The sequence below is a fragment of the Eschscholzia californica genome, unplaced genomic scaffold, assembly GCF_041429995.1.
Source record: "Eschscholzia californica isolate CP2 unplaced genomic scaffold, dmEscCali1.0.p SCAF_4, whole genome shotgun sequence".
In the NCBI taxonomy this organism is placed as follows: Eukaryota; Viridiplantae; Streptophyta; class Magnoliopsida; order Ranunculales; family Papaveraceae; genus Eschscholzia; species Eschscholzia californica.
The window spans coordinates 57134376-57161344 of NW_028238461.1; the positions used below are offsets into that span (position 1 = coordinate 57134376).

Sequence of the window (26969 nt, forward strand, 5' to 3'; positions counted from 1 at the left end):
AAAAAGGTATAGGATAATTTCCTTGGGTGTTTGCTTTGGTTAGAGAATATTAACCTAATTCTTGCATTTATATATGATCTTGAAACAATCCATGAACCATTTATCTATGCCAGAGAAAAATCAAAGGGTGAGATAGATAGACACTTTGAAAAGGGGAATATTCTGTTTTAGCTAGTTTGACAATTGAAGTTGACACCACTTCTTAATCATCAACTCTTAAACTTAACTACTAAAGGGAATTGATTGATTAAGTAGTAGCTAGGTTCATGAACCACAATTTTCACTTTCTTATCATCTTCAACTCTCTAGCTCCATAATAAATTGTACCTAATCACTTGTGGACCGATCGATCCATCCATCTTCCTCATTGCCTTGATTGCTACCTAATTGACAACGTCCAAATTCAACACTTTATTTTTTTTTGTTTAAACTGCATTAACTCTATCAGTATACATCATGGTGTCTTTTCTTGAAAATTTAGTAATAGTCTTTTGATGCTTGTTTGTTTATACCTCTCTTGGATCCACAAAAAGGGGAGTTGAAGATTGGGAGTTTTTCAATTCAGAGAAGGTTTGATTTTCATCATTTTTCAAGGGTTTTATGCACCATAAATCTTCTGGTCTTGATAGTAATTTTGAATGTGGGATGTGAAGTTTAAGTGTTGTGTCAAACTCCCCAACTTCTGTAACTATAACCTTAATGTCTTCACTACTAGTGATAGCCATGTTATGTGCAAACTGGCACAATGAATGCATAAGTGGGCCTGATTTTGGGCCTTCCTGATGGACCCCGTAAATAAAGTAGAACCCAAATGGGTTGAAAACGTCCGGTATAAATGGTAGTAGGTTCAAACACGGGAAGAAACTGTCTATAAATCTCAAAATCTTTGCGTACATAAGGCAAGAGATAGGTGCTCTTCCCACCCGTAGCTTGAATTTGTCTCCGCAGTTCCATACACTGAGCAAGGCCCAACTAGTTTCAGACCGAGGCCCACCAAGCCCGTTAAACCCGAACTGATTATCACTCCATGACTCACCTCTTGGGAAAGAAACCCATGTACCCAAGTTTAGCTTATTCCTAAGGATTGAGTCAATGTCGTGGGGGAAAAACTCTGTCGATACCATGAGTCTTCGGTATAGAAGCTCTGCTTGTTCTATATTAAGTTTCAAGATCTCGACGTTTGATGGTATAGGAACCAAGTGGTGACGAACCGGATTGACTAGTATTGATAAAGTTCTGAATTGAACAAACCCAAGCTTGTCCATGAAGAGATTCACTGAGGCCTCATTATCTTTTTCAGTAGCCATGTAAGCAAAATCGACATTTTCAGTAACAAACCATTCTTCTAAACTTCGAACCAAGCTCGAACCAATTCCCTTTCGTCTATGAGCCGGGTATACTCTAAGGCCCAATATGTATCCAACTATACTAGCTTGATCATTATACTTGTTGGTATGACTACTTACTCTTACCATTTTTATTGATCCTTGAATGACTCCAACAAGCTCATTATTCAACTCTGCAACCTAAAATAATCAACAAAGTTGGGGTTAGTTAGGAGAGAGGGAGAGAGAGGAAGATGAAACCAACAAAATGTACTTACAAGCATCTTGTGCAGTGGGCTGTTACTAATCCTACAAATGGGGTCACCCATTGTGTCTGTGAAAAGAAGGAAATTGCTCTCTGCTGGTCCTACTTCACAACTCCTTTCGAGATCTTCGACTCGAGATTTATCGAGTTGCTTATTATAGCTCCTTATGGTTATATCCTTCATTTCCATTACTCTTCCCAATACACTTGATCCCATCTTAATATCTTATGTTTGAATCTTACCAGAAATCAAGATGAACTTAATGGCATGCAAATGAGAGAAAAATTAGCTACTAAAAGTACTAGATAGGGTAGAATCTAGCTAACCACATTTTTGTTTATTGTCACCTCTTCATCAATAGGAGATAGAGGTCATTAATTGAGTTTAAGAAAAGTAAATTAAGCTTAAATTAGTGTTCAATAGGAAGTGCTATATATATATACATATATTCATTTATATTGAATGGGGAATGTTTCAATTATCATCAATCACCACTTAGACTACTTGAACTAAAAGTCGTATTAATATATTCATTTTGCTAAAAGGCGGAGATATTAAAAGGAAAGATCCAAATCTTATTGGTATATTTTTTTTTTGAGAAATCGACTACAATCTATGTTAGTGGTTACAAAGCATTATTGATACATGATGAAGATGTGATGAGGGCGATAACTGTCTAATTTAAACTATAATGAAAGAGGCCTAAAAACCGACAAATTTATTACAATATTTACTATATATATTGCCTAAATTAGGATAGGATAAATCTTGATGACAAACTGATTCCACCGAGATTCGATCTCACGACTTCAGGGACTTAAGAGGGGTGTCTAACCGTTACACCAAGAGGTGGTGGACAAATCTTATTGATATTATAAAAGATAAATTTTCATTTTTCCTTCCGAACTAGGCACCGTTTTATAATCACAGACACATAATTATATACAGTCAGGGCCTCCAATTTTACAAATAATTAATACAAAAACTGCTTATAACGGTTAACTAATAACTGTTGTAACCGTCAAATAAGATTATAATTGCTTTATTAATTTGAAGTACTAAAATATGTTTGAGATAATATATTGATATAATAGTGCGTTAGGATAACCTCAGGCGAGTCATTATGATAACAACTCCATAATGGAGATTAATTAATTATAAAAGATTATTAGTTTGCTGGTGAAGCAGGATTGGTTGGTGAGTGATGGATTAGGAGCATAACATAATTTAACTCTATAAGAAAGATAATATTTTTCTAATTAACTATATTGGCAGGTAAGAATCTTGAGTGGAATTAAGCTATGGAGCTGTCATAATTTTTTTTGTTGAATTGTCATATCTCTCTAGATACTCTAGCTAGTTCCTTTTCTCACTTCATTTGTATCAAATGGTTTTAAACAATTATTATCATACTCTAAAGTTAGGCACATTGGCCTTATAATTCAATAGTTGTGCACCCTCATAAATGTATCCCTCAAATATTTAAGAGGGTCATGGGTTTGATATGTTGAGTTTGTGGTCATCTAACTCAAAACTAATTGTCAATATAACCTAAAATCAATTGCCAATGAATTGAGATGATTTAAACATTATATTCTTGGTTGCTAGTTACTCTTTATCGCATGTGAGATTATTCTCACATTCCCCCCCACATGTGTCGTGGTTGGCCTAACAGGTGGTGTGGAGCATGTGTGGCTTTACATGGTGGTTGCGCATGATTTATCTACATACATTTTAATTTTTGTGACTTAGGGTTCATTTACATGAGTATTGGGGCTTGCTTGTTATTTATGTGTTAGTTTATTTCATCTTTTGATGCATGTGTACGGTGTACCATATTATATATTGATCCTTGGAAAAAATAAACTTATTGTAATAACCTAAAAATCTAAAATGTTAACTTTTAAGTGTATGGAAACTCCTAATACTACGTTGGTAAAAGGAGCAAAGAGCAATCAAAGTTCTAGGTAAGGTTTGCTTTCCTCCATGATCTAGAAGAGTTAGTATATAAGATGAGTAGTTTATTTTAGTTGGTTTCATGGAAACCTGGTTTTGCATTGTAATAAGTTACCCATCTACTTAAGTAAAAAGTGCAGGCTCAAAAGTGGGAATTCTAGCTAAGATGCTTAAAAGTCATAATCAGACACGAAAGTAGAACTTTAATATTATAAAGTTACTTAGATTTAGGTGTAATGCGATTAGAGGCCCATAACTAACTAGAAAATCCAGTCCACTAATCATTGAAGCATCTTTCAATTACTCTACAATAAGAATAAGATAGTTAGTTAACTACTAATTATTATCTTTCAACAAAGAAAAAAACTACTACATTATTGTCTCTAAGTGTAATTAAGTGAGATGGGTAGCTACAATTTGGCTGTTAATTAATAAAAAGAGGGTGATCATCCAAGTCATTGTCATCTATCCATCTCTCATTCGAATCTATTAATTATGTTTTCTACTTTTAATTTTCTCCTCCATAGTGTAGTGGGGTCTTTGCCCTTTTTGGTGGTGGTGCCGTGGTCCTCCCGTCCATCGTCCCTCTCTCTCTATCTCTCTACTAGTGATCAAAGTGAAATTACCACTAACAAAAACTTAATATATCAAAGTGAAAAATGCAAAGATTTGGATTTTAGCTTTGTTGGTGCTTCTTTAGTTGGACAAGTGGATCAATATAAAAGCCAAATGTTAATAATTGTTTAATATACAAAAATCACTTCCAACAGAAAAGACCACCATAAGTATCATTCCCTCTATCTTTTTTCCCACATAAGCCGAATGGTCCTTGTCTTCCCTCGTATCATTTTTGACGTTACATTAACAACCCTTGGGTCTTGGCTGATGTGATATTCATATCTTCATCACCTAGTTGCATTTTGTCACATCATCAATTTTAAGAGGATACAATTTTAGTACCGTTAAATTAGTGACGTATCTTCAATTCTCTTTTGTCCGGTGGTTGTACATCTTTTCTGAAAATTTTGTACTTACAGTTTTGATTTACGGGGGAGGCGGAATCAATTGTTATTGACTTGTGCAGTATAAATAAATTAAACATAAGAACAAATTTTTACATTCGATTTTTTTTCCAAACTCCTTATAAAGTTTTTGTTTTATTAAAAAAGAATTACTCATTTTTTTAAGTTTTTAACTCTGAAAATATTTTCGTAATTTGTAACTGTTGCAAAGGGTTCCAAACTGTTTGCAAAACAAGAACTATGCTTTTAACCAAATAAAACAAAAGTATTGAGATTTTAACCGAACTAAATACAAATGTTAAGTTTTTAACCAAACGAAATATGACTTTTTTTTAACTTAATGGTGTGTTTGGAGGGCGGAATCATGAATCCGCGGATTCATGAGTCCTTGGAATTCATGATTCCACGGATTCATGAATCCTAGTAAAATTTTTTGGTTTGTTTGGCAACTAAGAATCCTATCATTTATTATTATTTGAGTATTTTTAAATGTCTTTAGAAAGAATATGATTTTTGAAAAAAATAATGATTTTGAAAAAAAATAATGATTTTGTAGAAAAAAATATTTTTTTGTTGATTTTAAGTTTGAAATTTAGGTTCATTAATCCAAAATCCTAGCAAATCCTAGGGGGTAGGGTGGGATTTTGGTCCAATACAAATTTTGGAATTAGGAATCCTTAGGATTCAAGAGTCCTAGGATTCTTGGTAGCCAAACAGACCAAGGATTCATGATTCCTACCAAATCCCACTTTTGATAGGAATCCTATTTAGGAATCCTGCAACCAAACACACCATAAATTTTTTTTAAAGTTGGACTGAAGGCCCAATTTCCTATTCATGTCCAATGATGGCGGTCTTAAGGTTCTTTATATGGCCTTTAACCTATTTTTCTTTTTTGATGACGGTAGTTATCTGACTTACTCAACTCGTGTATTTATTCGTGATGCATCCGTACCATATTAAGTATAATGATTCTTCAAATGGATGTTAAAGAAACACTACTAATGTTTCTAATGATGTGACTTGCATATATTCATCATCTTAGTTGCAACTATATATTTTAGTTGGATTAGATTAAATCTTTAGCAAGATAATGTGATTAAATATGTTTATCATCTTTGGAAAAGTTTTATATGACCGAGAGATATCTCATCCCAACTTGTCAATCAAAGGCCAACCGGAGTACCGGACCAATCAAGTAAATATGGTATAAGCTTAATGATAAAGATAGTTCATTTTATGAGGGTATGGAGGTATTGGAAGTATTATTCTCTCTAACAAAAGATAATTCACTCAATTTCATACATGTTAACTTCATCATTTTTATATATACATGTCTATGCGGGTTTTCTTTTTCACAACATGTCAATTTCGTAGGGGAACATGTCAATTTTGTGCATGAATCTTTGAAGATTTTATTTTTATATTATGTATTTCACTATTTAGTTCACAAATTCAATGAATTTATCGTAGCTGACCTCCATAACACATTAATAATGTTAACAAATTGTGAAGGAAATTGGGAAGTTTTATAAGTGTCCCCCCGAAACTGTTAATGACGCTCCCTTACCTCACAATCCTCCTCCATATTTTGCTTCGAGTTCGAGGGACGCCAATAACACTTTCGAAGAGCGGTTTAAAATCACCCCAGGGAATTTTAAGGCACCACCAATATTATCGAGTCCAAGCTCCCATGCGTTTGAACTTGAAGTCCAAATAATGGGCCTCTTAGCCTAAGTCCGAGTTGAGGCCCCATTCCCAAGACCAAATTCTTGGACCCCCCCCAGCCTACGACTTATCTCAACCAGCCATCTGAGGGACTCCCTCTAAGCAGGGGAAGGAAGATTTGCAGGCACCCCTATAGTTAAAGGCGCGTCCAAGACCCAAATTTTGTGGGCTTCAAGTGGTGGTTAAATCCATCAAAACTGTGGTGTCCATAAAATTTATAGGGAGAAATTGACGGTTCGTTTGATGGGGCATGAGATTTTTTCTTTCTCAGGTGATGGATCCCCTAGTCCGTCAACATTCTCTGGTAAAAAGAGAGTTTGAGGAGACAACTACTTTCTCTCTCCTCCATCATCATCATCATCAACCATCTGTTCTTCCATCAATATAATATATACTACTAGGGTTAGGGTAAGAACAACAACCCACCTCTTCTACTTTTTCTTTGTTTATTGAAATGAAGAAATTTACTACTAGTTCTAAAGGAGGAGGAAGAGGAAGTAGTGTGGTTGATGAGGATGGAAGCAATGAAGAAGAGATTGAATGTGAGGTTAGGCCCGGTGGGATGCTTGTTCAGAAAAGAGAAGATGATGGTTTTGTTGCTGCTGCTGCTGCTTCAGGTCCTACCATTAAACTTAGAATCTCTCATGGTTCTTCCCACCATCAAATCAACGTTCCTGCTCAGGCTACTTTTGGTAATTTTCTCCCTTCCCCTATTATATGGGGGGTTTTCTTTTTGACGTATTTTCAATTTGTTAACCTAGGGTTTTGTTATTCAACGTCATCGTGAAAGCAATTTGGTAATCTCATATCTATTGTTTATAACACTATCATCTGGTGACTGGTAAATCTCATATCTCCTTAATATTCCTCATGATTGTTGAATAACCCATAATAGTGCATTGTTTTCTTTTGTGTCAGAAACCACCATTACCACTCTTGTATGGTGACCCCAAAGGCAAATTGTGATATTGACAAACCTAGACTTCAATTTGTAGAAATAGGTGGCATTGATTGAATCTCCTCAATGGGTGTCCCAGATGAAGGGGCTGCCACCAGAAAGAGAGAGAGAGAGAGAGAGAGAGAGAGAGAGTGGTGGTGGGTTGTGGTAGTGGTCAGCAGTGGTGGTGGGGGGTGTTGAACACGGGGATGGCGGTTATCATGATGAAGATGGAGACAGAGACGTGTGTTCCTGCAAAAAGAAGGGAAATATGGAGCTTCAGAACGAATGGCTCCTATCCCCCTAAGCATTTCCGTCCCCATAGAATTTGAAAAATTGGACGGCATCTCCTTAAAAATACTGTACCCATAGTAAAACCTTTCGTCTCACAGCCTTTTTACCACTGAGCTGATATTAGTTAATTAGATTAAGGAAGCTTAAAGATAAACGGTTTGTAGTCTTGGGAAAGCATTGTATATGTTTCACTTTAGTCTTCTTTAGAAGTGATGTTTTTTGGATTTTTTTTGAAGGGGATCTGAAAAGGCTTCTTGCTCAAGAGACTGGTTTGGAGGCTAAGGAGCAGAGGTTGTTGTTCAGAGGAAAGGAGAAGGAAGATGAAGAGTATTTGCATTTGGCGGGTGTAAAGGAAATGTCGAAGGTGGTACTTTTGGAGGACCCAGCAAGCAAGGAAAGAAAAATCACGGAGCCATCAAGCAGGGAAAGGGACCTCAAGGAGCCATCATCTAAAGAGAGGAAGCTCGAGGAACCATCAAGCAGAGAGATGAATCCCGAGGAGATGAAAATGGATGAGCAGACAGCAAAGGCCTGTGAAGCCGTAGTTAAAGTCAGATCTGAAGTTGATAACCTTGCAGAGAAGGTGAACCATGATTCTCTAATCACATTTTGGGAACGGTTGATGAGAACTCACTAGATGCTTTTTTTCTTTAACAGGTGTCCTTGTTGGAGTTAAGTGTGCAAATTGGGGACAAAGTTGCGGACAAGGAATTCATTTTATTGACAGAGTTTCTCATGGTGCAATTGCTGAAATTGGATGGCATTAAGGCAGATGGAGAAGCAAAAGTTCAGAGGCGGGCTGAGGTTAGTAGATGACAATCGAGTTAATCCCTGTAAACTATTTAGAATTGTAAAAATCCGTATCTAAATATACGTCTGGTTCTAGAGTTAAAATTATCTTACAAAACAAAATACCACTAACAGTGCTTTTTTTAAGTCAGGGTTGAGTTTACCATCTGGAAATAAGATAACTCGAAAATTCTAATTGGAGTTGAATACTACTTGCAAAATAATATTTTCGTTTCTTAATGGTTGGTCTTGTGTTATCCTTGGCCTTAAGTGGTCTTAGGCATCTCTCACACCCAAAAGGTAGCTCAAGAGCTGAGGCTGTCACTTACACTTACTAAGTGAGGACACCTCCTCCCAAAACCGATGTGGGACTAACTCCAAAAAATCTCCCCTTCGCACATTAGGACCTGGAAGACAATTTCAGCTCCACAATCGGAGCTGAAAGACTTTCGTAAGCCTAGTCTCTGATACCATTTGTGGGTGTGGTCTTGGGACTTTCTTGCCCCAAAGTGGTCTTGGGTCTTCCTCACTGCAAAAGCTAGGTAAATAGGTGAGTTTCACCCTTAAAAATTTACCACCACCCCCTCACACAACCAATGTGCGACGATCTCCAATATGATAAACCTAAAGAAGGTTGTAGACTATCATTAGTGGGAAGAGCGTACTTCCATGCGTGTTTGCTTGAGGATTAGGTAATGTGACATTCTGACGACTACCATCCATGAAATGTTCGCTTGTCGAGTAAAAAAACACCCTTTTCTAGTTGTTATGAACTTATGATCAAGGATTGGGCATAGACCTGGATTAATAGTTCATTCTTCGAGTTCCTTGAATGATCTCAAAAAAAATTCAATTACATAATATAGAAGATACAGAAACAGATAGCTGACCAGAATGTGGATACTCCGGGTTCCCGAAAAAGGATATGATTTTTGAATATCAAGGCCTTTGATCACGCGATAAGCCTGCTAAAGAGTGTCTTTTCGTATTAGTGAATGTGCAAGCATATTAAATATTAATTCTTGAATTGATATTCTTAATGAAGGATATTGATTTTGAATTTTCTGAACAGGTTCGAAGAGTACAGAGCTTGGTGGAGAAACTTGACAATTTGAAGGCGGAAAACTCGAAACCTTTGAACAGTGAAAACAATTCAGTGTCAGTGACAACTAAATGGGAGACGTTTGAGGGCGGGATGGGAAGTTTAAGTGCTCCATCCCCAGCAAAAACAACGCCAACTCAAGATTGGGAACAGTTTGATTAGCTTTAGACTAATCTTCTCTTGACCTCTTCCAAGATGTCAGGTTCTTTTTTTTTTTTGTTTCGAAAATAATATACTAGTACTTCTACTACTTGGAGATCTGTTAAAGTAAATTGTTTAAGAACAGATTGGATCTTAATTGTTTATATGAAACTTTTGCTGCCGAAAAACCACTGCGAAAATTGTGGATAAAAAAATGAACAGGAATCTCTATATAGAAGATATGTACTCTTTTCAATCTTGAAAAAGTATTAAACATGTTAAAAGTGCTAGGGACAAATGATGTGGCTGCCACTAAGGGAGGCTGCCATGTTTCTATCGTTCCATGATTGGACTCGACCTGACGTGGGCGAACCATCATCTTTATCATCCTCCGGCACTAATACCAGGATTGTCATGTCAGCAGTATAGTTGAAAAATGCTAGGGAACAAGAAAAACCAGGCAGAAATCTTATGTGGATTCTCTAACGAAGATTAAGTCGCTGTATTATTTCAAAAACAAAAAACCAGAAACAAAAATTAGAGTGGTAATCTATCAGCTCCTGATTAGATACTCATACTTGACAACTGCAGTTTTAGGCACAGCCACCATCACCTTAACCGCATCTTTCTGATTATATACTGGCAAAAACAAACAGTACCTATCACTTGTCACTGATCCAACATGAACAGGTTTTCCCATCCCAAAGTCAACCTTCTCCAACCCTAGTCTCGACCACTGTGACACTATCAACACTCCCACTGAGTCTGGACTCGCACCACTCGACTCACTCACGGCTTCCACCACCGTTTTAACATACTCATCTCCCACTCTCTCCTTCGCTTTCCTCACTAACCGAGTGACCAATCCCAACCCATTTTCTCTTAGCTCCCCTGCACTCGCCTGAGCACACCCTAGAACGAATCCGTTTCCGTAGAACCCGTCTGGTAAACACGGTTTGACTCGGTTCCGAACATTCACACTGAACAACATCCTCAACGTTTGTGTTGGTGGTAATTCTAAAGACATTGCCCAACATTTCCACACGTGTGCCGATAGAACCTCGAACGACGTGTACATGGATTCTTTCTGTGAGCATCTACTATTTGAATAAGCAACTTTCTTCAATCGGTTTAGAGATTTTTGATCGAATGTAATTGAAGTTGGAATTAAAGGTTCTCTTGTGAATCGGGATACGAACCCTGAAAGATCCTGGACCTGGTTGAACTCGGGGTGGTGTGCCAATGAACCATTTGTTACTCGTCGGGCAGTGATTGAAGTTGTTGATGAGTTTGGGTTGAGAAGGTGACGTTCCCAGACAGGTTTGGGTCTAACATTATTGAGTTGGCGACGACCAGAAGCTAAATCAGCGAATAGGTTTAGAAACCCGCCACTACCGATTCCGTCACATATACAGTGATTGATTCCGACAGCAAGAGCAGCTGCACCGTCCGATAACCACGTCAGCTGAACGACAAGAGGTGGTGACCCGCTGAGTACATCAGCCACGTGCACAGAAAGAAAATTCTTCCACTGAGTGGAATGACGTGGAGCACATTGAAACTCGGAGACGGAAATATCTGAGGCAGCTTCGATAAATGCGGCACCTTGACCTCGACAAACCACTTGAAGGTTATTAGAGCCATTGGGTGGAACCCTGGCTCGACCAGCTAGTGGGTAATAAGGGACCAGGGCTCCACCCAGTGCTGATTTTACCCGAGACGTGACCGAGGCACGGTCTGTCGACCGGCTAGATACAGGGGGACGGTAAATGAGAAGGTATTCAATGGTGAATCTAATAAAAAACTGAGAATCAAGAGCTGAAAGAGTGAGAATATGAGATGGAGTTGGGGAAGATGGTGTGATTAGAATTGCTTCTTTTACTTGGACCAACTGACTCCCCATTAGAGATAACTTATCAAATGCTAACTTTCTTTTCTTCTTCTTGAAAGTGTGTTTAGAATTTGGTAAAGGGAAAGAGTTGGGGGGGTTGGTTTATATAGGAAACAAAAGCACATAATATGAGAGGCTTGAGGTTTGTTTGTGTGATTCTTTCTTTCTCTCTCCTCTGTTGAAGATTTTGTGGCAGATTCTCTGGGCTAATTACTTTATGGAGTATAAAAATGAAAACACAAGGAGTTTGCTTTCTGTTGTTATTGTTGTTCTCACTTTCTCTCTCTGGCCGACTCTCTCCAAACGTATATTGTTATCTTTATTTTACTTTTTAATATGGCCCCGAAATTAAAAGAAAAAATGAACAAGTTGTTTCTCTCTTAACACAGGCCGTCTAATGAGAGACAACTACATCGACTTTCGACCTAAAATGGTAGACCAATTTTTGTTTTTGACTTTTTAGTTGTATTGAGGATATAAGGTAGATGGAGATATACCCTAGGCCAAAACATAAACCCAGAGCAGTAATTAGTGGGTGCGGGTAAAAAGAATCCAAAAACTAGCATCTGCGCGTCTGTCCTTGGATATCCTGTTGCTAGATTTTTTTATTAAGGTACAGTGATTCCAATTGTCGTGGTTAGATACAACACTGTAGTTAATTTGTAGTAGTTTGTCTCGTTCGTGTCATAATTTATGTTCATAATAGTAAGTGGAGTATTTTTTTTTAAGAAAGAGAAAGAAGAGTAGCATCATATTAATGGCATGGACGGTTGTCGTCGGTAGTACTGAAGTCTGAAGCAACTAATGTAATGTAGTGAAAGTGAACTGGCACCTAATCATATATATTGTTTATATATGTATATATATTATCTTTTATTTGAAGAACATATGTATAAAAGAAACTTTTAAGGGATTTCAGATTCTTGAAAAGACCAAGGTGGTGAATGTTTATGAAATTATTGTTATGTTGGGGGAGTGGTAGATGGATCAATAATAAATGCTTGAATGAATTTTAGGCCACCCTACTACATATCAATAATAAGAGATGATTTTGTTTGTATAATGAGTTAGGTACTCTATATCAGTATGGGTGAGATCCTGCATGTCTATGTGTGTATATATATATATATATATCTACTTTAAATCCTTCCAAAAGTAGACTAAGTTTGATTTTTCTATAGCATTACTAGTTACTAGATTATTGGTCTGACATAATATCACGGTTGAATCCCATTTTACACTATCGGTCTCAAATTTAAACCTAATTTCGTGATAAGAAATGTTTGTTTTTGGTAAGACAGGTTGTTTTTTTGTTATAAAACGAGAACTCAATGATTGTGGAGCGACTGTTGGATATACACGATCATTATTTTGTTCACTATCACATTTTGTTCCTCTAGTTTCACACATACCTCAATATATACAAATGCTATTCAACCTTTATAATGAATATATTGTTTGCTATTTGAATGCCTTGCTCAACTTGAAGCAATTAAAAGTCTTATATACCTACTTTGCTAACCAAATCTCCAATATAATATGTTACAAAATTTATCCAAGATATTCTCAAAAAGCTAAGTTAATAGCTAAAAAACAATAATTCATTGTTTTGTGGAAGACGATATATGACACAATATTGCATATATTCCATTTTAATAGTGCACCCGGTTCATAAGAAGCAACAAATTGCATTCAAGTGGGAGAAAAATGGACTATTTAAAAGAGTGGCAGGAGAATTATCGACGAGAAGTTCGATCTAGTAGGGTGGTAATATTTGTTGAATATAACTTTGATCAGAATTCGATCTTGTGCCAAAGTTTTTGTGTCTCAGATGAAAATTATGATGACGATTACTAACAAAAACTTGTCAATAGGAATTCTCTTCTGTACCCACCACATGGAGAGATGACGAACACTTAATCCCAATCTTACTCACTTGTTGTACAAGGATAGACGTTACCTCCTCATCACATGCAAGCTCCATATCTTTCTCTTTTCTTAAATGGATATGCTCATATGCATGCTTACCCTATCTCTCTATCTCACTCTAGACATCCCTATATCCCTTATCATATCTAGGTTTTTGGGTAAAGGATGAAATTCACTTCTTTTCAAGAGAAAAAGCAAGTAACCAAAGTAAACATGGGGCAAAAAAAGCAAAGAGAGAGAGAGAGAGAGAGAGAGAGAGTTAAAGGTAGTAGATTTTCTAGGTATAATGTTAGCTAGCTTTTATGAATTCCCTCGTGTTAGTAATTGTCTCTCTATAATGAGTTTGATATGTTAATACCAAAAAAAGGTAGTTTTTGAGGTGGAAGAAGGGGAGAATAGTAAGAGGTTGGTCCAAAGTCTAAGAGTTAGGGCAAAAAAAAAAAAAAGCACCACATGGGAAGCTAGCTTAGCTTAGCTTAGCTTAGCATATCTACCTACTCGAGATGGGTTTTCTCAAAATCTTCAAAGGCATCAAATATATGTTAGATTGTGTTTGTTTCTATGAGGACAATTTCTACTGTATAAGTCTAAAGATTCTACCATGACACTATCAAATTCAATTCATTTGATGAAGTTTTATAGCTTCCACATTCCTTGGCTATTTATATATATGTTAATATTATATTCTTTGATTCCCTTCTAGTTTTGTTCTTCTGGTCGTTTTGTAGCTGAAAGAATTTCTGTCGTTCTTTATTTTTTCTTGTGGGTGTATTTCTTTTTTCGTACTAATTACACCTAGATTTGGTAGCAGAGGAATTCCTTACAGAAAACTAAATCTTATATTGAAACTTCGACCTATAGGAAATCGAAAAGTATATCGGATTTGTGTTTCAATAACAAATTCATGAAGAATAAGTAGCTAACTAATCCACCAAATACAAAACCAAAAAATTAAAATGTGATTAACTACTCTAAAATTGGATAATTGTAAAATGTGTGCACAAATTAGTGGTTTATCACCTACTTCTGAAAAAATTAATTCAACCACTTTGTGATTTAGCCATTTTCGTCTTAATCAAGAAAACAACCTCTTAAGATTAAAATTAATAAAACATCAATGAATACTTAGGGCAGATTTCAAGGGAAAAAGATTACTAAAATCATAAATCTAAATTATTGTAGACATTAATGAACTAATTAAGCAATATTAATATGTTAATCAATTTGGAAAAACAAAAGATAAGACAGAAGAATCCCTTATATCTGCCAGGGAAAAGGGATGACCATAAGATTTATGTATTTTGAGTTTAGTTTAAGATGATTTAGAAGAAGCCAAACCATTCATGGGATAACCCGAATGACCATTATACTCTTTCAAATAAAAAAAAATATTACTAGTAACATAGTAATTTTTTTTTTTTTGTTGAATTTAGTAACATAGTAATTGATGGCAAAAATGAAAAACAATTTCAATAATAGATTATTGTTTTTGAACTAAAATAAAGTTACAACTACTTACTGCTATGCTATCAATACGCCCAGTTCCAGCTTCTTCGCCTTCGACCTTCTTGGCTTTGAGAAAGGGCAGGTGATTTCGATCTTTTATGCAGTAAATGATTAGGCAACCTATGAAGATTCTATGTCGGATATTTCCAAACCTTCTTTTAGAATTTCGAAATCTTCAGGACTCCATCGACAGATTAGGTGTAGGCGAAACGTTGCCATCTTCTCCCCAAGCAAACGCTGCAGAAAGTAACAAAACAACACGTTACAAACTACATAACCCAAAGATATAATGATAAAATAAACCCTAAAAATTGTTTTATAAACTCGTATGTGGCAGTTGAAATATATCATACGTATCGTAGTTCTAGGAAGAGAAACAGCAGATGAACTTCATATCATGGTAACGTCTGGGAAGAAGAAGTAAAACCCAGCGTAAGGGATGGATGTGATTAAGGTAGTTTTTCTCCAAGTCAGATCTGAAATCTGACTTTGAGGTATAAATTGACACGAGTCAGATTTCAGACTGTATGTTTTTGTCTGGTTCATGATGTACGACTCGTCTAAATGACTTACTTTGGTTGATTTTGGTTTTACTTGAGTCAACAATGAGAAAAAACAACCACAGCCTAAACTGAAGAATTTAGAACATACAAGTATTCGTGACGCCTCAGGTGATATTGGTTTCCCTTCTTCAACGACAACATGGTCAGAAACAAGCTCCACGACACCTGTTGGAGATAAAGAAATATTAAGATTCGACAATGGTACGGTTTGTGGTGAGATGATTAGAAGCCATTTCAAACACTCAGAACCACCTTTGTTCAATCTAACAGGCATCCCTTGTTTCCTTAAGAAAGGCTCCATTTCATGACTGAACTGATCTAGAGGTCCTTCTTTAAGCTCCACCTGAACACATAACCCGAGTTTTAACCAGGACGTCAAGTAACAAGGTAAAAACCGGAACGCTATTACTCTAATATAATCCACATATGTTAACAAATGAGCGAGACTATAGAAACAAATCACTATATCAAGTTTAGACATGTGATTTTGTATCCATAGGTGATAAGCTATAAAGGCCGCACTAAACTACACCCAATTTGTTTCTTTTGTCGAAATAGTTACGAAGATCAACAGAATGGGGAGTAAAATATTTAGATTCTAATAGTTCGGCCAACAAAGAGTAAAATGCATTGACAGGACTCAGGAGCACCTAATAGCAACCAAGTGGCCCTAGAGAAGCAAGGTAGCATCATCAAAATTCTATATAATATGCACACAAAATTATAACATGTATACAAGTGTTAACTAGGTTCTTTGATAACAATGAAGGTGCAGAGAAATAAGAAAGAAGAGAAGAAATATCCCAAGTCGAGACATTCTACATAAACACAAGGAGAATTAGGCTCCAGAGTCCAGACCTTGTCTGTTGAAATGCTTCCAGTTCTTGCGAAGTCATGTTCTTCATATTCGCCAAACAACCTGCCAAATATATAATGAAGAATCGAAAATTTTGAATAACAGAAGATGTTCCTTAATAAGAAAAATCTGAAAAGTTCATGGTAAGATACAAAGAGGAGATCCTTTCCACATTTAATATCTATAGGATTTCTAAACAACAAGCTGCCTTAATCTATCTCCGAAAGCTTCAGTAACCAGATTTCTAACGTGGGAGCAAGTAAGATGGTGAGAATGAGTATTACGGGAAAATGGCAATTGATGCCTTAGTTCTTACAAATGTACGTGTATTCGAAGTAACTTGACATATACTAGTAATGTCTACTCTATTACATGTTATGAGTCTTATGACCAATACTAAAAGTGTATATATCATGAAACTCCAAGCCAGACCCCTGATTCATAGCCCAACTTGATTGTGACCTTCTGTATTAATTTTTGCCCCACTTGCATGCATTCACAGACATATAGATTCAGTTTTATAAGAGGTACTTAAACATTTCCACTAAAAGACTACCTAAGAATTTCTTCTTTTGGCAAGTTGCTAAAACAGAGTCCAGCATCTCCATGTAGAAGCTGGAAAAGCAACGATATCACCTTTAGATCTCGAACAAAAATGAAATGTAAAAGTTTCGATCATTAAGAGACAATATAAGAGCAAATGTACCTTAGAAACTTTATGCAAGCCTGGTCTTATTTCATCAGAAACAGAACGCCCCAAAGAAATCTGCATAACTTTATTTGATCCAAGAAAAAACCTGCTCCAAAGTCAATCACTCTAGATTCAATTTGGAAACGGTATCAAATAATTGGCTTATTTAACATACTCCGTTGAAATACGAAATGTGACAACACCTACTCAATGCAATATGTCAGACCAATCGTCGACTACATTTAACAAACATAAATGCAAAATGAGGCAGTTGTTGAAAAGACGGTGAACAATGTGAAGATGAAATCGAAATGAGGAGAAAACTTCATAAAGCATCAGAGTTTTTTAACGAGCAAATTGGGTAATAGTTCAATCCCAAGTGTTGTTCTAATAATACCTGCTAGAAGACTTGAGTTGCTCTCTGAACTCCTTGAACTTGAGATTTCTCATGTTTTCGAAAGAGAAAACATAGATGGAATTGTAATCCTCAACTGCTTGCCTTATTGAATTGACAATGGATTCTTTGTGCTCTCTACCCTTTTTCTTTGTCTTCGACAATGTAACTACATACATACCCGTTAATGAGTTCAACGAACAAAAATAAACAATTAAGTAGTAGGGAAAAAACATAAACATAAAAAGTACTAAAAGCTTTTGAGATTCTGTTTTTTCTTTCACTACAAAACCCAAAACTCTAATTGCAATGAAACCCATAAAATTTTGTGACATTATGAATGAATTTGAGTATAAATACAGACATTTGAAAACACTAGGATTTGGAGAACCCAACCCCGGATAAGATAAATAGACAAAAAATAAGCATACGATTGAAGCAACAATAAAGTAATTACTGTTAGGGTTTGAAAAGATGGAAGCTGATGATGAGAGGCAAACCTGCTTTATTACGCTTCGACTTGGGCATATTGTTTATGTGGAGGAGGGTGACTTCTGCGAGTAGTGGCTTTGCTCTTCCTTTCTCTTCTCTTCTTCCTCTCCTGCTAGTATATTTTTTTTTTCTTTTAGGTTTGAATTTTGTGTTCGTCACGGTATAACTGGGCCTATATCATAGATCAGCCCCTATATTTAGCCCGTTTAAAAGCGACAGATAAGGGCACCCCACTCAAATTCAGACTCACCATCACTGCCAAGCACACTCACCATTGTCACCAACCATCACGCCGTCACCATTTTTGTGCCATCCCAAGCCTTAGCAGTTGTCGATGTCGTTTTCGTTTTTGCCACCTCATACCAAAGTCCACGAGTATTTGGTGAAGACTCCACAAATTTTTACTAGCTCTAAACACTTGGCGACATAAAAAGTCTGTTAAATTTATTGTCATTCAATTCAAAGTCAATTTACAATGAGTTGATTTATATGACCTAGACATCATGTTTGATTACCACATCACTCTTCTCTCATGTGAGACTATTCTCACACTCACCACTGCTACAATCGACCCTCACCATTGTCACTCACCACCATCATTTCTAGTTCTCTGTGAGATCGAATTGTCGAGGGTTTAACTCTCTGACGTTGATCCTAGTCTACACTCTGATAGAGGATTCACCCGAAAAGAGAGATAAAGGATGATTTTGGGGAGAGTGTGGACAGAGAGAGATGATAGTTGTTGGTAGGGGTGGATTTTGGCCCGAAAATCCGGAACCCGCCCACGACCGTCCGAGTCCGAAAGGTCCGTGACCGTTCGATGTCCGAATCAGTCCGTACCCGCCCGACCGAAAGAGTTTAAGCGGACGGACGCGGGCATAGGTCCTTACCCGGTGTTCCGACCGGAACCCGTCCGCTTATATAGTCCGCCCGACCAAACCCGTCCATACCCGTCCGTTTATCCTACCCGTTATACCCGCCCGCCTATATGGTTGATTTTAAGCCTTTAGATTTGTAGGGTTAGCTACAATCGTTAGATTTCAAGAGTAAAAATATATAATCCTAGAAATCACTTTTTTTAATCTTTTCTTCGTCTCATTATCAATAAAAATCTCAATATCTCATTAGTAACCCAAGAATCCATAATACACCGATCGTAATCCATGAGAAGAAGAATAAAACCGATCTTAATCCATAAGGAATCGCAATGATTATTATTAATTTTGTAGTCATTTACTTTTTGGAATTGTAAAGTTGAAGTTTAGAAAGTTGTATTTAGCTACTAAATAATTTTAGTTTCGAATAAAAAATTCTTTATTTGATCATTAGTGACCGGTCCCCGACCGACCGATATCCGGTTTGCCCGACTATCAAAACGGTCACGGACGGCCACTTTGTTGAGAAAAATCAGAAATGTCCGCCCATTTTGTCCGGATGCCCGAGTGGACACTTAAGACTTGTGCCCGTTCCGCCCGGACCGGTTGAGATAGTGTCCGTTTTCCGCCCGTCCGGACCGTTTTCCGCCCGTCCGGACCGTTGTTGGTAGTGAAGATGAGTCACATGACTACCAATGGCGGCCACCCATTAGTAATACTATGTATTTCCTCTAACCAGTGGCATGGCACCCCAATACCAACCAATTTGGTTATAGGCACCGATTAGAGTTGCGCCCAATCGAAACAGAAAAGGGTATAAATAGGTGAAGCCCGTTCGTTAGTTGTAATTTTGCCGGTCTTCTATGAAAAACCCGCCGAATCAGAAAAAAAGAAAAAGAAAAGGAGTCATCAGTCAGCGCTAGCGGGGGGAATACGGTACCGTCGATGACATCAAGATGGAGAAGGAGTCGACTGACTCCTCATCTCACCTCTGACGACTCTCTCTCTCTCTCCCCCCATCATCTCATCTGGTCGGTTGGGATGGTGGGGTCGGAACACAAAATGGACGGACGATTTTCTCATCTCACCCCCATTATTCATTTCCCTCAATTCCGATCTCTCTCTCTCTCTCTCTCTAACCTGAAATTCACCCACTTCTGCTTCATTAATGGAACCCTCCTCCCAGGGTACTCCGAATGCAAACAACCGCATCCACCACCACAACTTCAATGGTGGTGGTGGTGGTCGTGAAGATTGCTGGACTGAAGCAGCCACCGCTGTTCTTATTGAAGCTTGGGGCCATCGTTATCTTCAACTAAACCGTGGTAATCTCCGTCAAAAAGACTGGAAAGAAGTTGCCGATGCCGTCAATGCCCATCGAGATAGTTCTGGTAAACCTCCTAGAACTGATATTCAATGCAAGAATCGAATCGATACCATCAAGAAAAAATACAAACTCGAGAAATCAAAACCATTTCCTTCACAATGGCCTTTCTATTCACGTTTAGATTACCTCATCGGAACCACCACCACCACCAAAATTAATACTACTCCTACTACTTCCAAACGTTTCAAAACCACTCCGATTTCTTCTCTTCTTCATAAACCCTCTCCTCCTCCTCCTCCTCCCTCCGTTAAACTATATAGCCCTAATAATCCTAATCGTTACCCTCCTCCTATCACTGCTATTTATTCCGGTGGATCTTCATCTAGATCTAGGTTGAATAACTCTGCTGGAACGACCGAAAGCTCTGGTGGTGGTGGTGGCGGTCAGGACTATGATGACTACGATGATGAAGATGATGATGATGAAGATGGTGATGATCAAGAAGAAGAAGAAGAAGAAGAAGAAGAAGAAGAGGTGTTGTTTGATACAAGGAGTAGAAAGCGTAAGATTGATGGTGATTCTTTTTCTGGTGGTGGATCATCGTCGTCTTTCAGGGAGTTAGCTAGAGCTGTTACTAAGTTTGGAGAGATGTATGAGAGAATTGAGAACTCCAAGCAGCAACAGATGATGGATATGGAGAGACAATGGATGGATTTCACTAAAGAAATCGAATTAAAGAGGACTCAAATGTTTATGGAAATTCAGCTTGAGCTTCAGAAGATGAAACGCCCTAAATATTCATCTACCACCACCACCACTGGTCAGTCTCTCTCTCTAGAAATTCACTTCTACCTTCAACATTGATGATCATTTGGTGTCTTGTTTTTGTGCAAAAACCCTAATTTAAGATTTGATTGTTATATGCTTGAGAGTTGTGGGAATTTTGCTTTATCAATTGTTTGCTGGAACACCCAATGATACATTGATTGATTAGGTACTGTGGTTTTACATTGTTGGTTTCTCCTTTTGATCAAAATATGATGCATTGAAGTTCTTGTTGTCAATTTCGTAACACAAAGTGGAGAATTGCTTTCTTGATCAATAGGAGCATTGTTTTGTAAGTCGAACCTAATCGGGAATGTGTGTTTAGGTTCTATTTGATGAGCTTCTGGTAATTTCAGATGTTGGATTTGTATTTTGTCCTCTAGGGTATATCTTGGTATTTCCTTTAGTTACTTGGGTAGGCGAATTGAGGTGTCTGAAATATGTGGTACATCATTTAACAACCATAACGTAGTAGACAATTCCTTCCTTCCCGAGAGTTCCTAAACTGACTAGACACCCGAGCAAATATTCCGTTGACCTAAGCAGTACGACTCGGACTCGGCTTGGCCAAGGTCCGAGTCAAGAGCAGAGTCAGCCGAGTCACTCGACCGAGTCAGGTGACTACTAGACTATAGGAAGTATATATTAGTAATAGACTTTTTCCTTTTATTTCTAGAAAATCTCTGGTATCCCAAAGATTTTAAATATTGTACCAAATACCAACTTAATTGCAAGTTTACATAACTATTTAATATGCTTATTTTCGTTTAGTAATTATTTCTAATTAGGTAGGAACTAGGAAATAGAACTTAAAAAAACAGCATTCATACTTCAAAAATAAAGAGAAAAACAGGCATACCCGAGTCAGCCCGAGTCACTAGGGTTAATCCTAGACTCGGTGTATGGCCGAGTCTAAGTTCCGAGTCACTCGGCCGAGTCATATTGCACAGCCGTTGACACTAGAACACAATCAACACATAGCCCATTATCATAATATGTTCTTATATTCCGTTGTTTATGTAGTTATTCGTTTGTTCCATTTACTTTTTGACAATATTGTAAGCATTTGTGCATTGTTTGTCTATCGGCGTCCTTGCGCGTATGATACCTCTGCATAGGTCCTCATTGTGCATCAATGGGGAGGATGAGTAATTGTTCCTTATTACCTTCGAACTTGTATCTCTATTAGTCTAAGATAGCTTATCTTAAACTCAAATTCATTCAACAGGAAAAAAGTTGTAGTAAGAGCAATTCTTGGATTAGAAGAGAAGACAAACTCCAGATTTCGCATGGAATCTTTCTCCAAACCTCTGACTCCTGATGGTGGTGTGAAGTCATGGTCTTTCAACAGGGACTGAAGATCGTGTTAAAACCTTGATATCTATTGAAGTTGAGCTTTTGTTGTTGTTTATTGTAGGCCGACTTATTGTAACTCTTCTTCGGTTTGTAACTCATAAGTATATTTTGGGTAGCAAGTAGTTTGTGTCTCAGCCAGTTTGTGTTTGGTGCGTAAATAGATACTCCATGGTAGTAACCACCAAAAACAGGATGTCATGAATGAAATTGTTCTTATTTGGTTTACCCTTCTTCCAGGGTCTTACTTTCCATTTGAATTGGTAAATGGTGATGTTTATTCTTGGGTTCCCTGGACTGGAGAGTCTATATGGTAGCTCAATGGAACAAGTACAGTTCCAATGGACGATAATCTGCCCTCTAGTACAAAAATGACAACTACGATACAAGAGCAAATGGACATTGATTAACCAACCATTTGCTTAGATTTTCCAGTACCAACAAATTGGGACACCGTCAATTATAGCAACACCATCGGCTAAATTCATCCTTTTCCATGTGAAGTTTACCCCGTTGAAATGGCAGGTTTGATATATAAAAGTACATTACTGTGAATGTAGAGTCGTAACCTAAGAGGGTTTGATATATAAAAGTACATTACTGTGAATGTAGAGTCGTAACCTAAGAGGGTTTGGTATATAAAAGTACATTACTGTGAATGTAGAGTCGTAAGCTAAGAGGGTTTCCCGTTACCTGATAAAATGGTGAGGAAGGTGAACCATCTCCTTAGTAGTAAAGTCGTTCCACACGAGAAGAAAAGGTTGAAGAAGCTAGACGAGCTCATGAAATGGTAGACGAAAGAAGCCCAAGTAAGGTTGAACTGATTGCAACACCACTGGAATAGTCTTTGTATAAGGTTTTTGTCCACAGTATAGCAATCTGGCCTATTAGCTCAGTTGGTTAGAGCGTCGTGCTAATAACGCGAAGGTCGCAGGTTCGAGACCTGCATAGGCCACTGACTATCCATAAATTGTTCACATTTTTTTTTGGGTTTATTGCATTTGGAGTCTTCTAAGTGAGTTTTGATGGTCTAGTCTCAAACTGTTTCACTTTAATGAATAAGAAGGCCCAACTTACTACAGAGGGAAGAATAAAAATTACAATTCATTTATTGTTGGTTTAAACAATCAAAAGATGAAACGCAACTTCATCGTCTCAGTTATACACTTCTTTACAACTACAACACAAGCTAAAAAGTCACTGCGGCGAGTTTCACAGAAGAAAGTCGACTTCCATCTTCTACCCAAACCAGGAGGTGTCATCAGAATACAAGGCTACCCACTACTACAGAAGTCAATGTTACTGTAAGATTGTCATCAAACTTAGTACTGATTGGGAGTGATTCCACTATTGTTGCCGCTAATGAAACGATTAAGAACCCTATAACCATTCCAGGACTTTCTTCAATATATCCCAACTTGGAGAAGTATTGCATGAACCTGTTGATTTAATAAGCATTCATCACTTAACATTATATGCATGAAATGAGATAGTGGAAGTCAGCTGCAAAGAATGTAAAAGGAAGTTACCCTATAGATGCTATGAAACCAGCAAGAGCCATTGCAATGCTACCAGCATAGGACTTGTTCCGATTGTGTGGAAGCTTCTTTATGCCAAATCTCCTTCCTACTATATCAGCTACGCCTAAAACCAGTACGAGAAAACACATAATAAACCCACAGAGAAGTGAAGAAATCTGCTCGGGAGCAACAGTTATGTACTTAACGAGCTATCTTGCATTCTCAAATGAAATCTCGAAGGCTTAACCAGTCTTTGTTAAGTTAAATCAAGTACCTAGAGTTCCTAATCGTTTAAAACAAAAAAGAAAGAGAAAATAAAGTACCGTCTCCAGCACACAAGTTGCAAATAGCCGCAATAGCGATAGGAGAAGTTCTCCAGTAAATAGCAGCAGCCGCTGTTATTGTTGACGCATAATATAATGGTCCCTTCAGCAGTTCCCTGGATTATTTACGGAAATTAAGGAAGAGCTAAAATCAAACGCTAAACTGTACTCGGAGGACCTTTCTTTATAATGAAGAAATGTGGTTACCTGTAATCACCAGTTCTGGTCATGGACTTGATCATGGCTTCATCTGTCCATAACCCAAGTCCCAAAACAAGCATCCTAATTATATTGATCCCAGGAACAAGAGATGCTAGAAATGGAGCTCGATTCTCATAACTATGATGATGAACAAGGCATTTAATCCCATTAGTAGATTGATAAGACAGCAGCAGGTATACAAATTAATGAACCACTTAATAAATTATTCTTGGATTATAAATAAATAAAGGTTACCTGAAGAGTGGCCACATACTCATGAATACCAATCCAATGTTTATATGCACAAGCTTCCTTATGAGTTTCTATATATCAAGTAGAACAAGAAGAAGAAGAAGAAGATGGTGTTGATTAACAATCCAAATCAAGAAATCTAAACTAAAAGGCGGTATTATTGTAAAATATGATGTTAAAACAAGTCTTCTTCTCAAAATTGAAGACTACCATTTACTAAGCTTGAGCACACACACCTATACTCTAGATGGCACATTTAAGACTAATAATCTCTAGTGGAGTAGTAAAATTAGGCCTGTCTTAATTAAAAAGTTTTGTTGTCAAATTCTCATCAGTTAATTAATTTGGATATGTGATAGAAAGCTAAATCCATTGACATTCCTCGCGAAGGCAGAGAGAGAAGTAACTCTAATAAAATGGGGGGAATTTCTTTTCTTTTCTTTTCTTTTCTAAAGAGAGAGAGAGAGAGATATAGCTATCTATATATCTACCTGATCGAGAATCCGTCGCTTAGCAATTTCACCCCAAAACTCAAGGAGTGAGAGAGCGACCACACCGGAGATAGCAGTGGCACAGATGTCATTGAGCATCGGATTTTGAGGAAACATGGAGGCTTTCAGGGAGAAAAGTCAAACTCCAGCAGCGAATTGTTCCTTCGCCGGAAGTTCAGTAACGAGAACTTTGTGGAGACGATCCAGGGCAGGTAGGCAGGCAAGGTGGAGGAGAATCATTTATCTATATACTATGTACAACAACACCCAAATCTTGTTTGATAACTTGTACCGTAACACATGATAATGTTGAAATAATAACTCGTCATCTGGAAATTACTGCCCCCTAGTACTCTACCTACCTCTTTTTGACTTTCATTCCTTTCCACCTAAGATTAACGGAAAAAGAGATTTTAACCGTTAAAGTAATGGGTCACACCGTTATAAAAAAAAAAAACACCGTCAGAATCAAAATTAAACTTTAAAAATCTTTTATTTTTTTTTAGTGAAAATGAGTCGTTAAGTCAAGTGTCAAAGATTTTGTCATTGAAGCACTCCCGTATTCCTATACTCTGTCTTCGTTATTTGAGTCATCCCCATATTTTTTTCTCTATTAACACATTTTTTTCACATAATTTCCATTTAGAGTATCTACTATTTTTTAGGTTTAGAGTTGTACTTTTGTTGCCCTCTTTTATCATTTTTTCTTACTAAATTTCTAATTAATGATGATGTAGTTTTAAGTTTAGTCCAATTTTGCATGTTATTTTTGAGCGGTGGGGTTGGGATTCGAATAAGCAGTGTCATATATTACTAGTACTATAAAACAAAGTTGGATAGGACATTAGACATATATCCATGGAGGAATGGGATTATTATACTTACATTCTCGAGGAATGATGTTAAAGAATTTGACTCCCATACTAATTTAAATTATTAACCTAGAGTGTGAAAGTAAGTAAAATTATTGGTTAAATGTAAGTCTGTAGACACCTTCCAAACCTCATTTCCTTTGCCCCACATACATTCGATCAATGTGATGGTGGACCAGTAGTACAAGTTGGTATTTTGTTATGCATTTCCTCCCATTCCTCATTTCTTTATTAAGCGTCCTTGATTCAAAAAATCAAAGAAAATGCAGTTACTCTTAATCTTTCCATCTCCGGTAACAGTAAACCACTTGTAATGGCAGTTGAAGCAATTCACAACATTGTAGATGTTCTTCAATCTAGGAAGACAATGAAAGCAAGGGAAAATGCACCAGCAACTATATTTAGCTTATCTATGGTCGAGGAGCGGCAACATTGTAGATGTTCTTCAGTATAGGAGCTTGTCCTAGAGCTATCCCAGCTTTGGTTCTGTTATTAAGAGAGGGAGCGGCAATTGTTGATACGCCCACATACTATTCCTTCCCTTCAGAGATTGATTGTTCATGGATCTCTTAAGGCAAGAAGTAAGGCCGAACCTCTCCCTCAACAGGCAAGGCCTTCCAGTTTCACTATTCTCTTGAATGGCAAAGAAAAATGTAAATAACACCACCACCACCACCTCAGACATTACAAGTCCTTAACACGGACTTCCTATAAATGTAATCTTTGAACCACATATTAGAATGGTGCTTTATATTACTTGAAATTGAAACTTTAGATTTCATGGTATTTGTAACTCACAGTTTGTTCCTTTAAGTGAATCCCCAAAGTTGCCATCTACCCCTGTTACCAAGAACTCGGAAGTGGATGAGATCAAATTTTCCAATGTTAGTAGTAACGTTAAATAAGAAAAAACAAAAACTTCAGAGACGACTCAAGAAGAAGTAGAATATATATATATAGATATGTTTTTTATTACTCATCAATTGAAATCTTACATATATATTAACATCAAGATCCCTTGATCAATGTATAAAAATCAGGGCTTGCA

At 37.2% G+C, this 26969-nt stretch overlaps 5 protein-coding genes, 1 non-coding gene and 1 pseudogene across 8 annotated transcripts; 3 read left to right on the top strand and 4 right to left on the bottom strand.

Annotated features, from left to right (window-relative positions):
- Positions 1–34: 34 nt before the first annotated feature.
- On the bottom strand, positions 35–1974 carry LOC147546723 (putative N-acetyltransferase HLS1-like). Its single transcript, XM_086636233.1, has 2 exons — positions 1604–1974; positions 35–1526 (listed from the first exon to the last, which is right to left on the bottom strand). The coding sequence occupies exons 1-2, from the start codon at positions 1805–1807 to the stop codon at positions 507–509; spliced, it is 1224 nt and encodes a 407-aa protein (XP_086492359.1). The 5' UTR covers positions 1808–1974; the 3' UTR covers positions 35–506.
- A 4540-nt stretch (positions 1975–6514) lies between these two features.
- BAG4 (BCL-2-associated athanogene 4) lies at positions 6515–9748 on the top strand. The gene is made up of 4 exons (XM_086636234.1): positions 6515–6989; positions 7765–8111; positions 8186–8332; positions 9390–9748. The coding sequence occupies exons 1-4, from the start codon at positions 6752–6754 to the stop codon at positions 9579–9581; spliced, it is 924 nt and encodes a 307-aa protein (XP_086492360.1). The 5' UTR covers positions 6515–6751; the 3' UTR covers positions 9582–9748.
- A 256-nt stretch (positions 9749–10004) lies between these two features.
- Positions 10005–11641, bottom strand: LOC147546725 (alcohol acyltransferase 9 pseudogene; annotated as a pseudogene). The gene has a single exon (XR_015223657.1). The product of XR_015223657.1 is annotated as an alcohol acyltransferase 9 pseudogene (transcript).
- A 3060-nt stretch (positions 11642–14701) lies between these two features.
- Positions 14702–18188, bottom strand: LOC147546726 (uncharacterized). Its single transcript, XM_086636994.1, has 8 exons — positions 17891–18188; positions 17394–17559; positions 17012–17102; positions 16862–16920; positions 16308–16368; positions 15702–15792; positions 15538–15614; positions 14702–15123 (listed from the first exon to the last, which is right to left on the bottom strand). The coding sequence occupies exons 1-8, from the start codon at positions 17916–17918 to the stop codon at positions 15007–15009; spliced, it is 690 nt and encodes a 229-aa protein (XP_086493120.1). The 5' UTR covers positions 17919–18188; the 3' UTR covers positions 14702–15006.
- A 1413-nt stretch (positions 18189–19601) lies between these two features.
- On the top strand, positions 19602–22490 carry LOC147546727 (sequence-specific DNA binding transcription factor). The gene is made up of 2 exons (XM_086637945.1): positions 19602–20904; positions 22138–22490. Exons 1-2 carry the CDS (start codon positions 19926–19928, stop codon positions 22149–22151), a joined length of 993 nt encoding a protein of 330 aa, XP_086494071.1. The 5' UTR covers positions 19602–19925; the 3' UTR covers positions 22152–22490.
- Positions 22491–23143: 653 nt separating this feature from the next.
- Positions 23144–23217, top strand: TRNAI-AAU (transfer RNA isoleucine (anticodon AAU)). The gene has a single exon. It is a non-coding gene; the product is annotated as a tRNA-Ile (tRNA).
- A 133-nt stretch (positions 23218–23350) lies between these two features.
- LOC147546729 (farnesol kinase, chloroplastic-like) lies at positions 23351–25474 on the bottom strand. Of its 2 annotated transcripts, XM_086637947.1 has the most exons (7): positions 25050–25376; positions 24562–24629; positions 24313–24444; positions 24106–24221; positions 23792–23906; positions 23512–23701; positions 23351–23462 (listed from the first exon to the last, which is right to left on the bottom strand). In XM_086637947.1, exons 1-6 carry the CDS (start codon positions 25164–25166, stop codon positions 23524–23526), a joined length of 726 nt encoding a protein of 241 aa, XP_086494073.1. In that variant the 5' UTR covers positions 25167–25376; the 3' UTR covers positions 23351–23462; positions 23512–23523. The 2 variants fall into 2 exon arrangements, with proteins under 2 accessions (XP_086494073.1, XP_086494072.1); XM_086637946.1 differs by having other exon boundaries at positions 23351–23701; positions 25050–25474.
- Between the last annotated feature and the right edge of the window lie 1495 nt (positions 25475–26969).